The 19,744-nt window shown below is 38.6% G+C and overlaps 2 protein-coding genes across 17 annotated transcripts in view; one reads left to right on the forward strand and one right to left on the reverse strand.

The window, feature by feature from the left end:
• MTFR1 (mitochondrial fission regulator 1) overlaps window positions 1-19,744 on the forward strand; it is a 127,861-nt gene that overhangs the window by 96,684 nt on the left and 11,433 nt on the right. Inside the window, exon 9 of one of the 4 annotated variants that reach the window (XR_010159248.1) lies at window positions 1,855-1,987. The exons of the other annotated variants lie outside the window; for them this stretch is intronic. The gene's annotated coding sequence lies outside the window, so the exon portion shown is untranslated. Of the gene's footprint in view, window positions 1-1,854; window positions 1,988-19,744 lie in introns of those variants that run through there. 4 annotated transcript variants of the gene reach the window in all.
• The window catches only part of PDE7A (phosphodiesterase 7A), a 126,538-nt gene that overhangs the window by 22,375 nt on the left and 84,419 nt on the right, over window positions 1-19,744 (reverse strand). For all 13 annotated transcript variants that reach the window (XR_010159246.1, XM_063816332.1, XM_063816331.1 and 10 more), the window contains 2 exons: window positions 7,621-7,772; window positions 5,377-5,440 (listed from right to left, as the gene is read on the reverse strand). Coding sequence is in view for 12 of the 13 variants with exons in the window: in XM_063816332.1 (XP_063672402.1) it covers window positions 5,377-5,440; window positions 7,621-7,772 (216 nt within the window). In the remaining variant the exon portion in view is untranslated. The remainder of the gene's footprint in view (window positions 1-5,376; window positions 5,441-7,620; window positions 7,773-19,744) is intronic.

A 19,744-nucleotide genomic window follows, 5' to 3' on the forward strand; every position in this document is an offset into this window, starting at 1 on the left:
TCTCATCCATACAGGGTTAGGAGGAGACATCAATGACCTCAAGATCATCAGGATTAAAAACTCTGAACTCAGCCACTTGCTTTTCCAGAGTAGCTGCAGAAAATCTGAGAGTTGCTTGGGGGGGTGGGGAGGGGGAATCACAAAACTAGGCAGAATATCACTATAAACTCATAGTCAACACTGCCCAGCAATCATATTGTTTTTCCAGTGAAATGGCTCTTTCACGTTTTAAAATGCCTATTTTCAAGCCTTTTATGCTCTTCTTAAACTTTCAACATACTTACTTCCCATCCACCCCCTCATTCTCCACAGCCTCATATGTCACAGAAATAATACAAGCCCTCAAGTTTCCTTTTCTTTCTTTTTTGAGATGGAGTCCGGCACTGTCACCTAGGCTGGAGTACAATGGTGCGATCTTGGCTCACTGCAACCTCCACCTCCTGAGTTCAAGCAATTCTCCTGCCTCAGCCTCCCGAGTAGCAGGGAGTACAGGCACCCGCCACCAAGCCCGGCTAATTTTTTGTATTTTTAGTAGAGACAGGGTTTCACTTTGTTGGCCAGGCTGGTCTCGAACTCCTGACCTTGTGATCCGCCTGCCTCGGCCTCCCAAAGTGCTGGGATTTACAGGCGTGAGCCACCACGCCTGGCCAAGTTTCCCTTTCTTTCAAAAGCCAATCCATCCACACCTCCTCAGAGATATTCCTTGTTCTATCAGGTACAACTATCCCCACCCCACCCCACCAATCTCTCTCTCTTTTCTATATTGTCTCAACAAGCATCAGCATTCAGACATGCTCTAGATTCTCTCATCTCTGAAACAATAAAGAATCACAGCCTCTCCTGGCCCCCTCCAGTTTCACCTGCTCCATCCCCCTACAGAGCCGAGTTTTTGGAAAGAGCTGCTACACGCGATGGGGACTGTTTTCGTCCTCAACGTCCACTCCTTTGTCACTAACAAGTGGAGTCATACCAAGAATAGAAATTAAATTTGGAAAAACTACCATTTTTATGATGTTTCGTTTTCCCTTCCATGGTGTAACTCTCCATTTTTTATACCTCCTATTATACTTCTCAGTTTTGTAAACTTCCATAGGACACATATACTATATTATTTTAACAATTAAATAGACCACATTTTAAATAGGCTACATATTAAAAAGTCTATTTTAAGTAGACTACATCCTTCACATAGACTTATAAATTACTGCCAACATTCAGATAATGCAATAAAATACATGATTCTAGTATTCTCTAGTCTATGATGACTCTTACAAAAATGTATAAAAGACATACTAGTCCCAAATTGAAAATTTATAATAATAATATTTATGAAGGATAATAAAGGACTGTTTGGTTAACCTTGTTATCTAAAACTGCCTAACCAACTGCCAACAAAAGACCACAGCTGATGAAAAAGTACATTAATTGGAGCATTATTTGCATAAGCAATGACAGAAAAGATGTGGCAGGCCAAAAGAGACTATTTTTAAAAACTACCTGACGTATCACCTTCATGTGGAAAGAAAAAAACATTTCAAATCTTACATTTTAAATAAATTAAATGTTAAAATGTGTTCAGGTCCTGATATGCTCTATTGGTACAAACACGAGTCCATGTGGTGTGGAGCCATTTCTGAAGAAGTGAACAACGTGTCTGTTGCTATTGCTGTAACAACCATCTTCAAGTATATAAATATTTTAGAATGTTTATTCATTCTCTGTATATTTAGACTATCATAAGGTTCTCCAAATTGTTTTTCAAATGTAACAAAACAAATTACCCATTTCTAGGATGTAGAATAAGTTTTAAGAAAGCTACAATCTAATGGGAAAATACCCTCTTTTGGAATTCAGGCAAAGTGCAGTGAAGAAACACATGTAATGTCCCCACCAAAGGAATCTGACAAGAACCAGTCTCTTAAAAGTGTACTACCCATATGTAATTGAAAAGCTGCATGCAAGATACCAACTGAGGATTATAATACCAGTGAGTAAGAACACAAGTCAACAAAATATTTCAAAACAAGAGATGCTCAGTTGTGTTAAACAAAAACCAGGCACAGAAGAACTTTTTAAAAAATGGAAATGGAAACAAATACTTTCTTGAAAAAGAAAATTGTATTTTTAGAAAAGCTTCCCACATAAAAATATATCAAAAGATAGAACTGCCTATGAAAGAGTGGTCCTCAATCATTTTTAGAAGGTGATCCCAGATGGGATCTGGTTGGAAGGAGTAGGCCACCCTGACAACGCAGGCCTGGCAGCTAGTGTCCTCATGAACCAGGTGGCTTTAGGAGTGACAAGCTTTTGCTATGTCGCATCACTTAACTCCCTCAATCCTACAAAAGGAACTCCAAATGCATCCTACCAGACAATAACTACTTCCCTCCTTGTAGCAGACAAGCTGGGAACCATTTGTCTTGGCACGAATCACTGCATTTTGCTTCCTCCTCTGCCTTGCTGTTCTTCCCCCAATATCAACTGGGAAATTACCAGCATAAGAAACACAAGAAAGCATTGGATCAATAAGCAAGAAGGGAAAACTATACACTTGGATACCATGAATGTATGTTATCCAGAATTCATTTCAGGTGAAGCAGTTTTAAAAGGAAAGCCATTCTCATTATATAATATAATCTAAAGGAATTTTTTTCTGCCCATTTGTTCCCCAATAACATCTCTTTAAGTAGAAAATTCCTGAGCTTTTGAATAGCTGTAGTTAACTGAATGTATAAATCTCCACCTCTAAAATCAAAGGTGGGTAGCTAACCATGAGTGGTTTCTACTAAACCCTAATGATCTGGAATGAACCCTAAGGGGAAACTAGTTAGCCACCCTGTCCACAAATCCCATTCAAAGAGTGAGGTGATCAAAAGGAAAGCGAAGTGCTTAGTTAACTACTGTGGACCGCTGGCTATTTCTTCTGCCCATCCAGTGCACTGCTGAGCTCACGCCGCTTTCATCACCATGCCCCCAACTAGCAGAGTATGTACTTTTTAAAAATAAAATTTAGAGAAGAACAATCAACTATTTCAATGAGTGACAAGTGTCCCAGTAGACTAATAATAGGCTATGAGCTGTGAGAGTTTATGTAAGGCTAAACCTTGAAAGTGTTAAGAGTGGCATTGTTTCATCTATATTTGTCTTGAGATAATACCTAAAATAATATTTGTGTTAAGTTAGGAAAGGGGAATTTCCCTGAGCAAGAAGAAGGTGGGCCACCTGATATTTCACTACCTATATTTTCAAAAAGGAGAAGGGCCAAGGGAAGGCTAACTGTGTAAATGATATCAGAGCCTTTCCTGTGTGTACGGGCCAAGGTGGGGGCAGGGAGAAGAACAGAACACTTAATCACCAAGGGCAAAGGAAAAGTAGAAGAGAGATAGCAAAGGGGAGGAATAAAAAGGCAGGGAGGCAGGAGGGTGGCTCTGCTGATAAAGACAAACTTCACTGTCTTCACAATTTTGCCTAGGATCAGTCCAGTTTATTTTCTGTCAACACTGCATAAGCAAACAGAAGGTATAGACAAAGGTATTTCCACTAGGCATTGCCATACAGCTTACAGAGAATAATGGAGTGATACTAAAAGACCCACATTGATTCTCAAGAAAAATAAAGTTGTAATTTATTTGTTCATTTTACATATTTGGCATCCTTATCAAAGGAGCTTCATTCCAAAGCAATAAGAAAAAGCAGGTGATTTCAAAGTACAGCAGTGATTTCATTATTCTAAAGTCAGCACTGACTTCCTCTCAGTGTACTTTCAGCTCTGGGGCAAAACATTAGTTGAATTGCTTTTTTTTTTTTTTTTGAGACAGAGTCTCGCTCTATTGCCCAGGCTGGAGTGCAATGGCGCGATCTCAGCTCACTGCAACCTCCGCTTCCCAGATTCAAGCAATTCTCCTGCCTCAGCCTCCCATGTAGCTAGGATTAGAGACATGCACCACCACACCCAGTCAATTTTTGTATTTTTAGTAGAGATGGGGTTTTGCCATGTTGGCCAGGCTGGTCTTAAACTCCTGACCTCATGTGATCCACCAGCCTTGGCCTGCCAAAGTGCGGGGATTACAGGCATGAGCCACCATGCCCAGCCTAGCTGAACTGCTTTTACCAGTGAATAAGAACACAAATCAACAAAATATTTCAAATAAGAGATGCTTAGTTGTGTTACAAAAAAAAACAAAACAAAACAACAACAACAAAAAAAAAAAACAGGCATGAAGGAACTTTTTTAAAAATGGAAATGGAAATGAACACTTTATTGATAAAGGAAATTGTATTTCTAGAAAAGCTACCCAAATAAAAATATACTAAAAGGTAGAACTGCCTAAGGTTTAGTGGTCCTCAATTGTACCACCAATAATTATGCCCGCAATTTTATCCTAAATAAGAGTGATTCCCTGTTCCTTTTCCTACAGAACATGTTTCTGTCCCCAAAGAGAATAAGAAAACATGACCCCTCCATCCAGAACCAAACTAAACTCATGAGTGATTAGAATCACCTGTGGGCATTTTCCCCCAAACCACCCATACTCTGTAGATTCTGATAAACGCTCTTAAAGAAGCTACAGCTCTTCCCCATTCCCTATCTGAAAGCAAGGAACCACTGCTTTGGTCAGGAAACAGGCATACAACATCAGATGTGATTATAAATGGCCACAATCTAAAAGAAACCAAAAAATAAAAATAAAAAACATGAGATAATAATGTTTACTTTGGGTTATTATTAATAATAGCAGCGGCAATTGCCAACCAATCCACCAAGTCACGATGATGATGATGATAATGATGATTTGATTACTTTTAAGGACAATAATCAAAACATAAAATTATGAGATTGATTCTGTAGGCTTTTAGAAAAGTCACTTAAAAAGAGAAAAAAATGATGCTCCCTGATATGGTTTGGCTGTGTCCCCAGCCAAATCTCACCTTGAATTGTAGTTCCCATAATTCCCATGTGTTGTGGGAGGGACCCGGTGGGAGACAATTGAATCATGGAGGTGCTTTCCCCCACACTGTTCTTGTGGTAGTGGATAAGTCTAACGAGATCTGATGATTTCATAAGGGGTTTCCCCTTTTGCTTGGCTCTCATTTCTCTCTTGCCTGCCGACATGTAAGAGATGTGCCTTTCACCTTCCACCATGATTGTGAGGCCTCCTCAGCCACATGGAACTATGAGTCCATTAAACCTCTTTTTCTCAATTACCCAGTCTCGGGTATGTCTTTATCAGCAGCGTGAAAATGGACTAATACACTCTCTTCCAGCAGAGGGCTCACAACCTTAGTACAGTAAATGAAAGCAACGCACCAGCGGCTGCACCATCAATGCAGTAATCTAGACTACATTAACTTGAGCAAGTCAAATTCTTCACTTACCATTTGTTAGTCTATCAAATAGAAAGATATCAAAATTCCAATTTCCAACTTTTTCCAGCATACACTGAAATGAAAACCAAACATTTCTACTGTAATTTAATTTCAATAACATTGTCTTTTGGAGATATTCCATAGAGAAGTTAAAGAAAATGTAAAGTGATTGATTTACTTTAAAAAATACAAGTATCATTTTTCTTTTAATCATGACTTTCTCAACTGGCTCCAAAAAAATGCCAAAGGGATAAACTCCATTTGAAAAATGAAACATTATTTTGTTTTTCAATTAATGAATGCACAGGAAGGTTATGTTTCCCAGCTTATTGCTACAGTCTTGCAAACCTTTAAGAATTCTAGTATCACTTAACATCACAGAAGTGTGGTTCAAATGTTGTATGGTTTAGAAACTAAATTGCAAACAATCTAATAAAAATAAGTGACACTACTGAGTATTTACTATATTCCAGGTACTGTTATAAGTTACTCACTCTTTTATTACTAAGAACAACACTATCAGATGTTGTTTTCTTTTTTCTTTGAGACAGGGTCTCACACTCACTGTCACCAAGGCTGGAATGCAGTGGCACAAACAAGACGGCTCACTGCAGCCATGACCTCCTGGGCTCAAGCAATCCTCCTGTCTCAGCCTCCCGAGAAGCTGGGACTACAAGCATGTGTTACCATACCTGGCTAATTTTTTTTTTTTTTTTTGTAGAGACAAGGTCTCACCATGCTGCCCAGGCTGGTTTCAAACTCCTGGACTCAAGTGATTCTCCCACCTTGGCCTCCGAACGTGCTAGGATTACAGGCATGAGCCACTGCACCCGGCCCAGGCATTGTTTTCAATTCTCATTTTAGGGACGTAGAAACAAGCAAAAAATAACTAACTTGCTCAGCTATAAAGTGATAGAGCTGGGATCTTAAATTAGGTAGTCTGTTTCTAGAACCTAGGCATCTGACACCGATACCACACCATGCTTAAATTATTTGTTATTCAGTTTTTAAAAAAACACTTCTAACTTATGGATATGTATTTATATTATCTAAATATGCTTATAAAATAACACAATTTACTACATTAACTTTTAGGATAATGTGTACTTCAGCCAAGCAAGTAAATCCCACAAAGGCCCTAAAAACCAAATATTTTTATACCATACATTCTTAACCTGAACATTTTGTGGACTTTTTCTAGAAAAAAACTTATATTTTATATCCAAAAGTTCACTGTTGTATACATTTATGAATACACTGACATGAGCAACACTAAGATACTACTAGTAGAAATCATTAATTATAACAGTACTAATAACAACAAATGACATAGAGATCAATATTCTCATTCTAAAAGGCAGAACTTGTAAACGTTTTAACATTTAAAGCAGGCATGAACACTTTCCACTGATTTCTTTTACTAAACAGGGAAGTAATTTTTTTCACTTTCATGTAATTGTAAAGAAGACACTCCAGCTTTACCTACACAACTTAAAAACTTATCTACACAAACTCAAGAATCTGGTCTGTAAATATTAAGTCAAATATAACTTAAAATACATTGGAAATTTAATATTATTTAAAATCCTCATTTGGTTAAAAACAAGCTCATTTAACCCTGATGTTCAGTAAGACATTTCTTTTAAATTATATAAAGAGGAAGTAAATAATGCTCACAATCAACAAGTTTAACTATGATACATCTAAACCCTCAAAAATCTCTCTCAATGCAAGAGACTATGAAGACTCATTTGACTGAAAGTCACGAGACCTTTGTGAAAAGATGTTATTAATACACACACACACAAAAAAAGAGAGAGAGACCTAACTTTCTGTGCTGGGTTTACCTCTAACCAGCTGGGTGAGCGCAAACAAGTCCCTCGTGCTCTCTTGAACTCAGTTTCTTTATTGATGGAATACGGACATGATTAGATCAGGTAATCTCTAAGAGTCTTCCCAGCATTACAATTCTGTGAGATCTTATAGTTTAATGTTCTATTGATCTCCTTGTTACGTAATGTTATAATAATAATGAAAACATTGTCACTACTTTAGTTATTTCAGAAATTTCCCTTGCTCTGTAATGTCTAATTATAAAACAAACAGCTGCTCTAAAGAAAAAAACCTGGAAAATAGGCTCAACTGCTTTTCATAGACAGAGAAAAAGACTCTATAAATCATTACTGTATGGGGAATAAAGGCCTTCAGTAAACTTATCAAAAATTAATGTTTTCTTAAAAAAACTATACACACCTTGGCTTGTCCATTATAATCATCATCTAAAATGTTTAGGGAATTTGAAACCGCAGTACCACGAAAAAAGCGTGAAGATCTAAGATATCGCTGGAAACTTAGTAGCCTTCTGATATTCCTTGCAGAGACAGACACTTCAATTTCAGATTGAGCTGAAATAAAAAGAATAAAAGGTGAGTATAGCAAGTTAAAATTATACACATGCTATCTTTGCAATACCACTTTTAGTTATGTACAAGTATTTTTAAAAATTCATTTAAATAATTATACCACATTTCCATGAAAGAAGTGATACTTTATTTCTATTTTATTTTATTTTTTTAAGTGAGTTCTCACTCTATTACATTTCTATTTTCAATGAAAGAACTAAGGATGAAGGTCAATGGCCAATTTTGACAGCATTTAGAAAGCTAACGAAGACTGGTGGGATTAATAATCAGGGTTTTTTTTTTTTAACTTTAAAATACTATAACCTCTTACTCTTTTGCTTCAATATACCACATAAACATGGAGCACAAACATGGAAAAAACCTAGTTTCAAACTACTAGAAAAGCCAGGTCCTAAGTTACATATGAGATTTTAACAATTACACAAGTAAAACATTTCATATCCCAATGAGGTATCATTTCAAATATTTACTTAAGATAATTAAGAAGAAAAGGAGGTAGAAGGGGGAGCAAAGTGGTTTATATCCTGTAAGTGTTCTAAAGGATAGGGATAAAAATTATTAAGGTGATATGCTCTAGAAAAGATGCAGTTCTACAGTGGAGACTGGAATGTTCTCTTTCAGTGAGTCTAACATAGCCATTTTTTCCCTCTAGTGTTAGAATAAACCAGAGTTCCCTGGATTGGGCACCAGATGAAATGACAGATCTGGGGTAAAATCTGTCTTGCAGGGAACATACGTTATCTTTAGATTCTAAAATCATATCAAATTCAGTAAAATGTTCACAATATAAAACAGGAAAATCAAGACTGAGGATCAATAAATCATCTCTCTTTAGAATCACCAGGTGAAATGGAAGGTAATCAAACATATTCTCTCTTGCATATCCAGTCACTCACTCCTCTATTAACCTCTAGCCCTGTGTTTCCTTATGTGTATAATGGCAATAATATCTAATTTAAGGGGTGCTGGATTAAATGAGATAATATATATACAAGTCAGAGACACAGCAGGTGTTAAATAGTAGCCATGTCGAGGGTGGTAAAATTGATGCTGCTCCCACTGCTTGCAGGTATGCTACCAGTAATTATCAGAAATTCTGAATCTGCTCATCTTGCTCTAAATAAAAGCATTTCATGGCTCTTCATCATCTTAATATGAACTTCATTTCCTTAGCCTGGAAGAGAAGGCTTCACGCTCCAAGTCTGGCTCTTTGTAGACTTGACTCAGCTGTCACCTTCCCTGGGAAGCACATTCAGTACACTGCCCCTATCTTGAAGAGGCGGGAAGCACCCGCTCTGGCTTCCCAAAGCTCCCTGTGCATTCATCTATAATAGTACTTCTGATATTATAATTAGTTTTTTGTCTCCTTGAACAAATGATGACTTTCAGTACAGGCATGAACTATCTTTTTTACCTCTGTATTCCAAAGCCTAATAGTAATGCAAAGCATATAGTAAGTAATTGTAAAATATACTAAATAAATGCATACTATTTTTAAAATATCTGATGAACTCTGAGGTTCCCATACACACAAATAAACAGAAGTAAAATAATGCACACTGTTATGTGATTTACTTCTCCCATTTTTCATTCCAGTGAGTAAAATGCAAGTATCTAAAACAATTATGAATCTTAAATTTCTGATCTTTACCAATGTAACTTACTTTAAAAAAAGGACTAGAACCAAAATAGTAAAAACTATTAATATCAAGTGATGATTATGTTTAAACTAGAATTGGTCTGTTTGAAGAAATTTGGGTAGATTAAATTCTATGAAAGCAATGTTCCAAGTGCTTTGTAAAAAGAATCTCATTTAGCCATCAACAGCTTCAAAAGATAAATAGTATGCCCCACTTTACACATGAGAACACTGTGCCTACAAGAAATTAAATAACTTTCCTAAGGTCACATACCCAATATAGGGTGACACCTGGATTAAAAAACACAGATCTGTTTATAAAGCCTGTTTACTCACAAGGGTTTTTAAATTATATCTCTACAGTATTGTTTATTTACTGTCCGTTACAAAATTCTGTGTACATCCTTATTCAAAATAGTCTTTATTTCAGATGAAGGTATGGACAGAAAAAGAAACAGAAGGAAAATAGCTAATGCAAAGGAATGTTAAGTATATAACGGACTCTTCTAACTTTATTACTAGAAAAAAGTGGATCTGCAAGGGACATAATAGCATGGCATGAATATGTGGGGAGGAGGTAAGATCTAATTAATGTAACACTAGCACCACCATCTCTGTATTTGTAAAGCACTTTACAGTTTTACAAGAGTATGTTCACATCCACTATCCCATTTAGTAATCATTACCATCCTGTGAAGAAGGCAAAGATTATCATCTCCATTTTACAAATATAGCCTTAGAAACCAAGGTAAAAATGCAATACAACGAATGCATTAGAGCCGACACACTTAGAAAACTTTTAGAAAATGTTGCAGAATACTTGTACTGTATTTATTATGAAAAAATAACCTAAAGCAGAGTTCAAGGTCATGAGTGCCACTTCATGAGCGTTCCGATTTACCTTAAATTACACACAAAAGGTAACAATTTTATTACTGGCAATTAGGATTGCTGTGTGTGTGTATTAGGATCACATTGTATGTATATATGTAAATTAGAATCACTGTGTGTGTGTGTGTGTGTGTATGTGTGTGTGTGTGTCTGTGTGTGTGAGAGAGAGAATTTGAGCATCTCTTTGCAAGGACAACTGCATAAGGTCCAAAACATGAATTAGCCTCATTTGAGGGGGAAACTCCAACAATTCAATCCACTGTGCTCTGTCACCATGGTAGGATACATACTGTCAATGGTTAAGTCAATTGGTACTGTCTGGGAGCCAAGGCCCCAACCATGAAATCATGGTTGTATCCTCCCCTGCCTAACTCTTATTTTCTGGGCAACTTCTGACAAGTCATAACCTTCTGATATCTCATTTTCCTTAACTGAAAAAAAAAATCATGTTTCCTGTTTCACAGAGCCCTGAAGTTAAGATTCATTATCAAGAGTTCTATTTTGACCAAGTTAAGCTGCAAATGAGTATTAGATATTGACTCACAAGGAAATGATCACTCATCATGGAAGCCCAATGCCTTCTAAGATTAATCTCATAAAGAAACCTACATAACAGGATAAGAAATGGACCTTCACTTAATGATATAGGACCACCCTTATCAATTACTGATTATGTCACAGACAAATTAAGAAAGGACATGGAGCCTGTCTAGATGAAATGGAAGATCATTCAAGGAAAAGTGTTTTCTTCACCTACAGGGTCTGAGGGCCTCATACAGGAAGCCTACACGTAACAAGATTATATTCTGGTAAAGAATGAAAATCCCACGAGACTTTGCAGAGATGCCAACTAAAACTACCTCAAAGTTTTGTCTAAGATTTAATAGAGGACCAGAACTTTCGGGGGATGTCTGGTTTGATTTTTTTCATTAATCTAATCTTTGAATATGTAATGCATTCACATTTCAAAAACAAGAAGGGAGGGAAGAAAGAAAATAACAGTGAATGATTCAACCCTCTATGTGTCCCCTTATACAACCACTCTCAAGCCCTACCCCAAAATGGTAACTTTTATCTTAAAGTTTCTATTGTATCCTTCCTGAGGTTTTTTTTTTCTTTTCTCGAGTTTCATCTCTTGTTGCCCATTCTTGTTGCTGGAGTGCAATGGTGCGATATCGGCTCACCGCAACCTCCGCCTCCGGGGTTCAAGCAATTCTCCTGCCTCAGCCTCTCAAGTAGCTAGGATTACAGGCATGGGCCACCACACCCAGCTAATTTTGTATTTTTAGTAGAGACGGGGTGTCTCCATGTTGGTCAGGCTGGTCTCGAACTCCCGACCTCAGGTGATCTGCCTGCCACGGCCTCCCAAAATGCTGGGATTACAGGCGTGAGCCACTGCGCCCAGCCCTTCCTGAGTTTTAAAAATTAAATATATAGAAACATATATTATTTTTCTACTTATTTTACATAAATGGTAGCATATTTTACAACCTGTTCTGCATCTTGCTTTTTAATTTATTGTGGATCACTCTCCCTGTCAGTGCATAGACACCTTCCCTGTTCTTTTATAAGGCTGTAAAGTATTCTATCATACAGATGAATCATAATCCATTTAACCAGTCCTCTACTGAAGGGCACTGCTACAGTTTTACAGTTTGCAAGAATACCTTTGTTTTGTTAAATATGCTTATATTTCTACTACTTGATTTGTCAGCTTGAGATACCATCCTCTAATTTTCAGTTATTGCACAAGGAAGTCACTCTATATGCCATCTTCTTTCCCCTTTCCTCTTCCAGTATTGTTAGTTACCAGAGCATATTTTTTTCCTTTCACTCTTATCTCTACTTTCATTTTAGGCTTACCTGTAGAAACTGAATTTACTCAATAACGCAAGACCTTTTATCTTAATTTCCCCAGTTATCTACTTGCTTGTGTTCATACTCTAGTAGTATCCTTAAGTGCTCATGAAAACAAAATTATCTCACAGCAATATATTGCACTCATAATATATTATTGAATGTTCAAATTTTTTTTCAGTAGTCTTTTGTCTTTCTTGGTTCTCCTTTTCCTTTCTTGAATTTCTTTGAAGGTACTGGTTCATTATCTCTGGCATTGAAACTTGCAAAATCTGAGGCAAACCTGTTATTTTTGCCCTTGTAAGTGACTAGGTATTTTTGTATGGCCGCCCACAGAATTCTTTCTTTCTCTTTAAAGGCCAATTACTTTACTAAGATATATCTCACTGTTAACCATTCTGGGTCATTTTTGCCTGGTATGTTCTTTCAATATACAAATTTAAATCTTCTGTTATTCCTGGAAAGTTTTCTTGAATTATATCTCTAAATATCTACTTTGCTCCACTATTTTAGCTTTTTAAAATCAGACACTCTAAACTGTCTATGTTGAAACACCTTTTTCTGTTTTCTATCTCACTTTCTCTCCAATTCTTTTTAACTATTTGTTTGCTTTTCTCATTTCTATCCACTATATCCATTACTGTGTTCAGTATAAATTCTATCTTGTCGCCTTCCAAATCTGTCTTCCTTTCCATGATATATTTAAATTTTACTTCTACTATTTTCTGATTCTGAATGTACATGTCTAATGCATCTGAACTCCTTTTGTTGTCTTATCTCTTCACTGAGTTCTTAAATTTGTGCTTTATGGTAAAGCTATTGTTTAATTTAATTTTTTGAGTGGTAGGAAATTTAGTCACAATTTTCATCAGTTCTATGGCAGCACTATTCCATTAAGTGCTCTCCAGTCATTAAATTCTGCTGCTGTCTTCCACTGTTTTACTTAAATTATCTGCCGTGCCAGTTTCCTTTTTAAAAAGTCATTATTGAATGAGCTGAATTTTCCTGGACCAACTCTTTGTACCAAGTTCTTAATGGGGATAAAAGGGAGGTCTTGGGAGAGAGCTGAGGAAATCCCTCTGAGCTCTACTACCCAAATGGCTCTCTCCTTCTCTGCCAAAGAAATAAACTGCTTCTTAGGATCACGCCTCTGCTATTTCTCTAAACCATACTGGGCCCAGAGAGACTGCACTGGACCCTGCTTAACCCAGATCCTAGACCAGATGTGGAAAGTGAAATAATTAGCTTTGTACTTCAGGGTGAGCTCCCCACCCTCACCCACCCCTAAGCTTTAAAAAAGAAAAATTAAGACTTCTTTGTGTCCTAACATATGGTCTATTCAATGTGCACTCGAGAAGAACTTGTGTTCTGCTGTTGAGTACTCTGTGTCTGTTACCTCTAACTGGATTATAGTGTTGCTCAGGTGCTTGATTTCCTTATTACTCTTCTATCTGATTGTCCTATCCATTATTGAAAGTGGGGTATTCAAGTCTTCATTATTGTAGAATTGTCTCTCTCTTAAATTCTGTCAAATTTTGCTTCATATATGGTGGAAATCCATTGTTAGATATACATATGTGTTTATCATTATTATATCTTCCTGCTGGATTGAAACTTTTATCAATATACAATGCCTTTTATCTCATAACCTTTTTTTTCAAAACTTAAAGTGTATACTGTCTGCCAATAATAATATAGTCACACCAGATCTCTTTTGGTTATTATCTGCATGGTATGTTATATTAGGGTTCTCTAGATTAGTTCTGTCCCTCTAAAGGGGAGTTAAGTATTAACTCACACGATCACAAGGTCCCACAATAGGGCATCTGCAAGCTGAGGAGCAAGGAAAGCAAGTCTGAGTCCCAGAACTGAAGAACTTGGGAGGCTGATGTTTGAGGGATCCAGCACAGGAGAAAGATGTGGGCTAGGAAGCTAGGCCAGTCTAGTCTTTCCATGTTTTTCTGCTTGCTTTATAGTCTAGCCACGCTGGCAGCTGATTAGATGGTCCCCCCCCCCCGCCCCAAGATTGAGGGTGCGTCTGCCTTTCCCAGCCCACTAGCTCAAATGTTAATCTCTTTTGGTAACACCCTCACAGACACACCCAGGATCAATACTTTGCATCCTTCAATCCAATCAAGTTGACACTCACTATTAACCATCATATACCTCCTTTCCCATTCTTTTACTTTCAACCTCTTTGTGTCCTTATATTTAAGGTGAAGTAATCTCTTTAATATAGCATACAGTGGGTTTTTTTCCCCCCAATCTGCCAATCTCTGCCTTTAAAGAGAAAAATTTAGCTGGGTATGGTGGTGCATGCCTGCAGTCCAAGCTACTCCAGAGACAGAGGTGGGAGGACTGCTTGAGCCCAGGAGGCAGAAGTTGGAGTGAGCTGAGATTCCATCACTGCACTCCAGACTGGGCAACAGAGTGAGACCCTGTTTCTAAATGAAGAAATAAATAAAAATAAAATAGAGAAAAATGTAATCCATTGACATTTAATGCAATTTCGATAAAGAAGGATTTACTTCTGCCATTTTGTTATATGTCTTCCTTTTTTTTTTTTTTTTTTTTTTTTTTTTTTGAGACAGAGTCTTGCCCCGTCATTCAGGCTGAAGTACAATGGTGCAATCTCGGCTCACTGCAATCTCCACCTCCTGGGTTCAAACCATTCTCCTGCCTCAGGCTCCCGAGTAGCTGGGATTACAGGTGCCCACCACCATGCCCAGCTAATTTTTGTATTTTTAGTAGAGATGGGGTTTCACCATGTTGGCCAGGCTGGTCTCGAACTCCTGACCTTGTGATCCGCCCGCCTCGGCCTCCCAAAGTGCTGGGATTACAGGCTGAGCCACCATGCCCAGCTGTTATTTGTCTTCTATATGCCTTGTTTTTTGTTCTTTAATTCTTCCATTAGGCTGGGCACAGTGGCTCACGCCTGTAATCCCAGCACTTTGGGAGGCTGAGGCGGGTGGATCACGAGGTCAAGAGATTGAGTCCATCCTGGCCAAGAAGATGAAACCCCGTCTCTACTAAAAATACAAAAATAAGCTGGACGTGGTGGCATGCACCTGTAGTCCCACCTACTCGGGAGGCTGAGGCAGGAGAATCGCCTGAACCCGGGAGGCGGAGGTTGCAGTGAGCCGAGATCGCACCACTGCACTCCAGCCTGGCGACAGAGCAAGACTCTCTCAAAAAAATAAAAATAAAAATAAAAATTCTTCCATCATTGCCTGTTTATTTTTTTTTCACTTATTTTTTTTTTTTTTGAGACAGAGTCTCACTCTGTTGCCCAGGCTGGAGTGCAGTGGTGTGGCCTCGGCTCACTGTAACGTCTGCCTCCCAGGTTCAAGTGATTCTCCTGCCTCAGCCTCCCAAGTAGCTGGGACTATAGGTGCGTGCCACCACGCCCGGCTAATTTTTATATCTTTAGTAGAGATGGGTTTTCCTCAAGTTGGCCCAGCTGGTCTTGAACTCCTGAACTCAGGGGATCCACCCGCCTCAGCCTCCCAAAGTGCTGGGATTACAGGCATGAGCCACCACGCCCGGCCCATTATTGCCTTTCTAAAATTTGGGTTTTTGTTTTGTTTTGTTTTGTTTGTGCATCATTTTAATTCCCTCCTTTCCTGTTTTGTGTATTTTTAAATTTACTTATGGTTACTTTGGGGATTACAATTAACACCTTAAACTTATAAAGACCTAGTTTGAATAATACCAATTTAATTTCAATAGTATACAAACACTGCTCGTATGCATCTCCAATCCTCCTCCTTCCTATTGTTATTATCACAAGTTACATCTTTATATGTGTGTGCCCATTACCACAGACATAATTATTGTTACATGCATTTGCCTTTTAAATCATATAAGTAAAAGAGGTGTTATAAACCAAAAATATAACACTGGTTTATGTATTTACTTGTGTAGTAACCTTTACCAGTGTTATTTCCTCTTATGGCTTTAGGTAACTGTTAATACCCTTTTATGTCATCATAAAGAACTCCCTTTAGCATTTCTTTCTTATTCTCTTTGAAATGGAGATCTCACTATGTCGCCTAGGCTGGCCTTGAACTCCTGAGCTCAAGAGATCTTCTTGCCCTAGCCTCCTGAGTAGCTAGGATTACAGGCATGTGCCACTGTGTTGAATCTACCATTTCTTGTAGGACAGGTCTACTGGTAATGAACTCCCTCAACTTTTGTTTGTCTGGAAATATGTTAAACTCCCCTTCATTCTTCAAGGATAGTTTTGCCAAATATGGAATTCGTGGTTGATAGTTTTTTGTTTTTGTTTTCAGGACTGACGATATGTTAGTTTATTCCCTTCTGGCCGCCAAGGTTCTTAATGAGAAATCAGCTATTAATCTTATTGAGAATCCCTTGTACAAGACAAGTTGCTTCTCTCTTGCTGATTTCAAAATTCTTACTCTTTGGGTTTCAACAATTTGACTATAGTGTGTCTCAGTGTGGATTTCTGAGTTTGTCCTGATTGGAATTTACCGAGCTTCTTGGATGTGCACATTCATGTCTTCATCAGATTTGGGAAGTTTATTTTTTCAAATATTTTTTTCTGCCCCTTTTTCTTTCTGGGACTCCAGTGATTCATGTATTGGTACACTTGATGGTGCCACCAGTCTCTCAGGCTCTGTTCATTTCTCTTTTTTTCTCTCTCTCTCTTTCTACTCCTCAGAATGGACAGTTTCAATTATCTTGCCTTCAAGTTTGCTGATCCTTACTTCCCCCTGCTCAAAGGTTTCAACAGCAGATTTTTCATTTCAGTTATTCTACTTTTCAATTCTAGAATTTCTGTTTGGTTCCTTTTTACAATTTCTTTCTCTTTACTGAGATTCTCATTTTGTTTGTACATTGTTTTCCTTATTTGTTTTTAGTTATTTGTCCATGTTTTCTTTTAGTTCAGTAAACATTTAAGATAGATAGTTCATTTAACATCTTTGACTAGTAATTCCAATGTGTGGGCTTCCTCCGGGGTGGTTTATATCAAATTCTTTTTTTTTTCCTGTGGGCTATATTTTCCTGTATGTTTTGTATTTTTTTGTTGGAAACTGAACATTCCAAGTTTTACACTGGGGAAGCTCTGGAAACTGAATTATTTTACTCCTCCAGGATTATTTTTAAAATTTTGCTGGCTTATGATAAAGGGTATTTCAAGGAAACAGATAAAGGGATGTATAGGGCGAGGTATGGGGGAAGGGGTGCAGAGCTTCCATGCCCTCCGTAGGTGCACCACTCTCCAGGAACCTGCAGGTGTTCAGCTATGTGGAGGCTCCCTGAATGCGGTCCTCTCGGGTTTTTATGGAAGCTTCATAATGTCAGCATTCCTTCCCCCAAGGTATAGGGCAAGACTCTCTCTGGGGAAGGTCTTAGGACCCACAATCAGAAAAGTGGGCAGACATTAGAGTCCTGCCTTGGGGCAGGTGAAAGGAGGGCAGGAGAAGGTCAGAGAAATTGTTTTTCTTGAGGCCTGCTCCTGAGGCCTGACACACTCAACATTACAACAAAAGACTGTAACAAGGGCTATGGAAGTTACAAGCCAGGAATTGTGGGCAAAAACATAATACCACAGGTCATCCCCTGGTTTTCAAACACGGATCCTTTACATCAAAAGAATATACATAATTATTAATAACTAGTCCAGTCCATCATAGTGCATGACTGTCTCCCAGGGTGAGGCTACTCAGGTTTGTAGGGTTTTTTTTAGATCTTGTCAGGTTCCAAAAGTAGCAGTAGTTTGGCAAACATACAGTGTTATTCTTTCCGGCATCTGGAATAATTGAGCTAAGAGATAATGTTGTCTCTTGCTCCAAGACTTTGTTTTTGTTTTGTTTTGTTTTGTTTGTTTTTTAAGACTGAGTCTCGCTCTGTCGCCCAGGCTGAAGTGCAGTGGCATGATCTGGGCTCACTGCAACCTCTGCTTCCCGGGTCCAAGTGATTCTTCTGCCTCAGCCTCCTGAGTAGCTGGGACGACAGACGTGTGCCACCACGCCCGGCTAACTTTTGCATTTTTAGTAGAGATGGGGTTTCACCATATTGGCCAGGCTGGTCTCGATCTCCTGACCTCGTGATCCGACCGCCTTGGCCTCCCAAAGTGCTGGGATTACAGGTGTGAGCCACCACACCCAGCCAACTCCAAGACTTTTAATGTAATATTTGATTTCCCTCAATTTATAACCCACTTACTCATTTATTTACCCTCAGTTATTAGTCCTCCTTTTCTCCACTTGTCATGTATTTTTACTCAAACGTTTCCACATTTGGAAGGAGCATTAAGTTTGGTCTCTGTGCTAGTCCAGATTGCTGGTTGTAATACTAGTCTAGCAAGTGCCTTTTCCTGTGTCCATTCCCATTCATAGAGGGTAGGGTTACAAAGGTTCTGAACTAGTGAACCATTTTTACCACTAGGCAATAACAGCCGTATTCACTCTCAGCCCCAATTTTGCCAGATGGGGTGAAGGTACAACCCACCCCCATCAGGCCCTCAGGAATTCTGGCATAAGGCTTAAAAATACAGTTATACTTTCTTGCTTAGAAATAATCCTTGTTTCCAGCACTTGTAGTCCTAGGACTACTGTATCAGGTAAGGGGGAAAAAATGTTTTTAGGTGATTTGGGGAAGAAAGAAAAAAACTATAGTTGTTATACTAGTGCACTTCTCCCTTGGCAAGAATTTATAGTCATATCAGCATCCTCCACAACCCCTATTCACCAGATCCACCAGGAAAAGACACAAATCTTGTGGGGACACTCCTTTAGTCCCACTCATGCTGAATGTGAGCACACACTTGTGACGGTGAGTAAGCCAGCCCTTTGTGCTTTCATCTCCCTCTGTTATGGACAGTGTTTCAATTGCCATTTCTACTGATCTTTCAAACTATACTCTGAAGAGGTTATCTCTCTGCCCAGTGCTGGACATTATGGGCTGTACCTCTGTCTGACAACTGTTGGCCACCGAAATCCATGCAGTACCTTCTGTTCTAGTTCTTTAATGGCACTCTAAGCATTTGCATCTTCCACAAGTAAGCAAAGCCCAGTCCAAAATCAGGTCTATCCCATCTGTAGCCCCCCAGGGCTACCAGCATCAGTCTCACTTGCCAGCTATGTTCAGGGCGTTCCTACCATGGAATCTGTCCCATAACCATAGGCAGCCTCTGTCTCTCTTGCGGAGAAACAGGATTGTTCTTACCGTCATTATGTGTCTGAGAGGGGGCAAAAGGAACATGTCTTGACTCAGCCCATCTCTACACTGCTGCAGTACCCCCAGATCCACTCATTCCATGGACCTCAGGGAGGCACACGGGGATACTTGCTTGCATTTTACGTCTTTTCCAAACTATTTTTCCCTTTGCTTGTCTGTTTGCCTTTTTCTATTCCTTGTATGTAATCACTGAAGTTTCTGTTCCAGTATCTCTGCAGTCAGCCAGTGATGTGGCACAGATTTCCTTAAGTGTCTGGCTCCAAAATGGGGGTGAGGGGGTCAGGACAGTACTATCTCCTTAAATCTCCTGACAGATGCCACTGGGGGAAACCCCTGAGGCCAAGAGGGCCAAATCTTGTGA

Source organism: Pan troglodytes, chromosome 7, assembly GCF_028858775.2.
Source record: "Pan troglodytes isolate AG18354 chromosome 7, NHGRI_mPanTro3-v2.0_pri, whole genome shotgun sequence".
In the NCBI taxonomy this organism is placed as follows: domain Eukaryota; kingdom Metazoa; phylum Chordata; class Mammalia; order Primates; family Hominidae; genus Pan; species Pan troglodytes.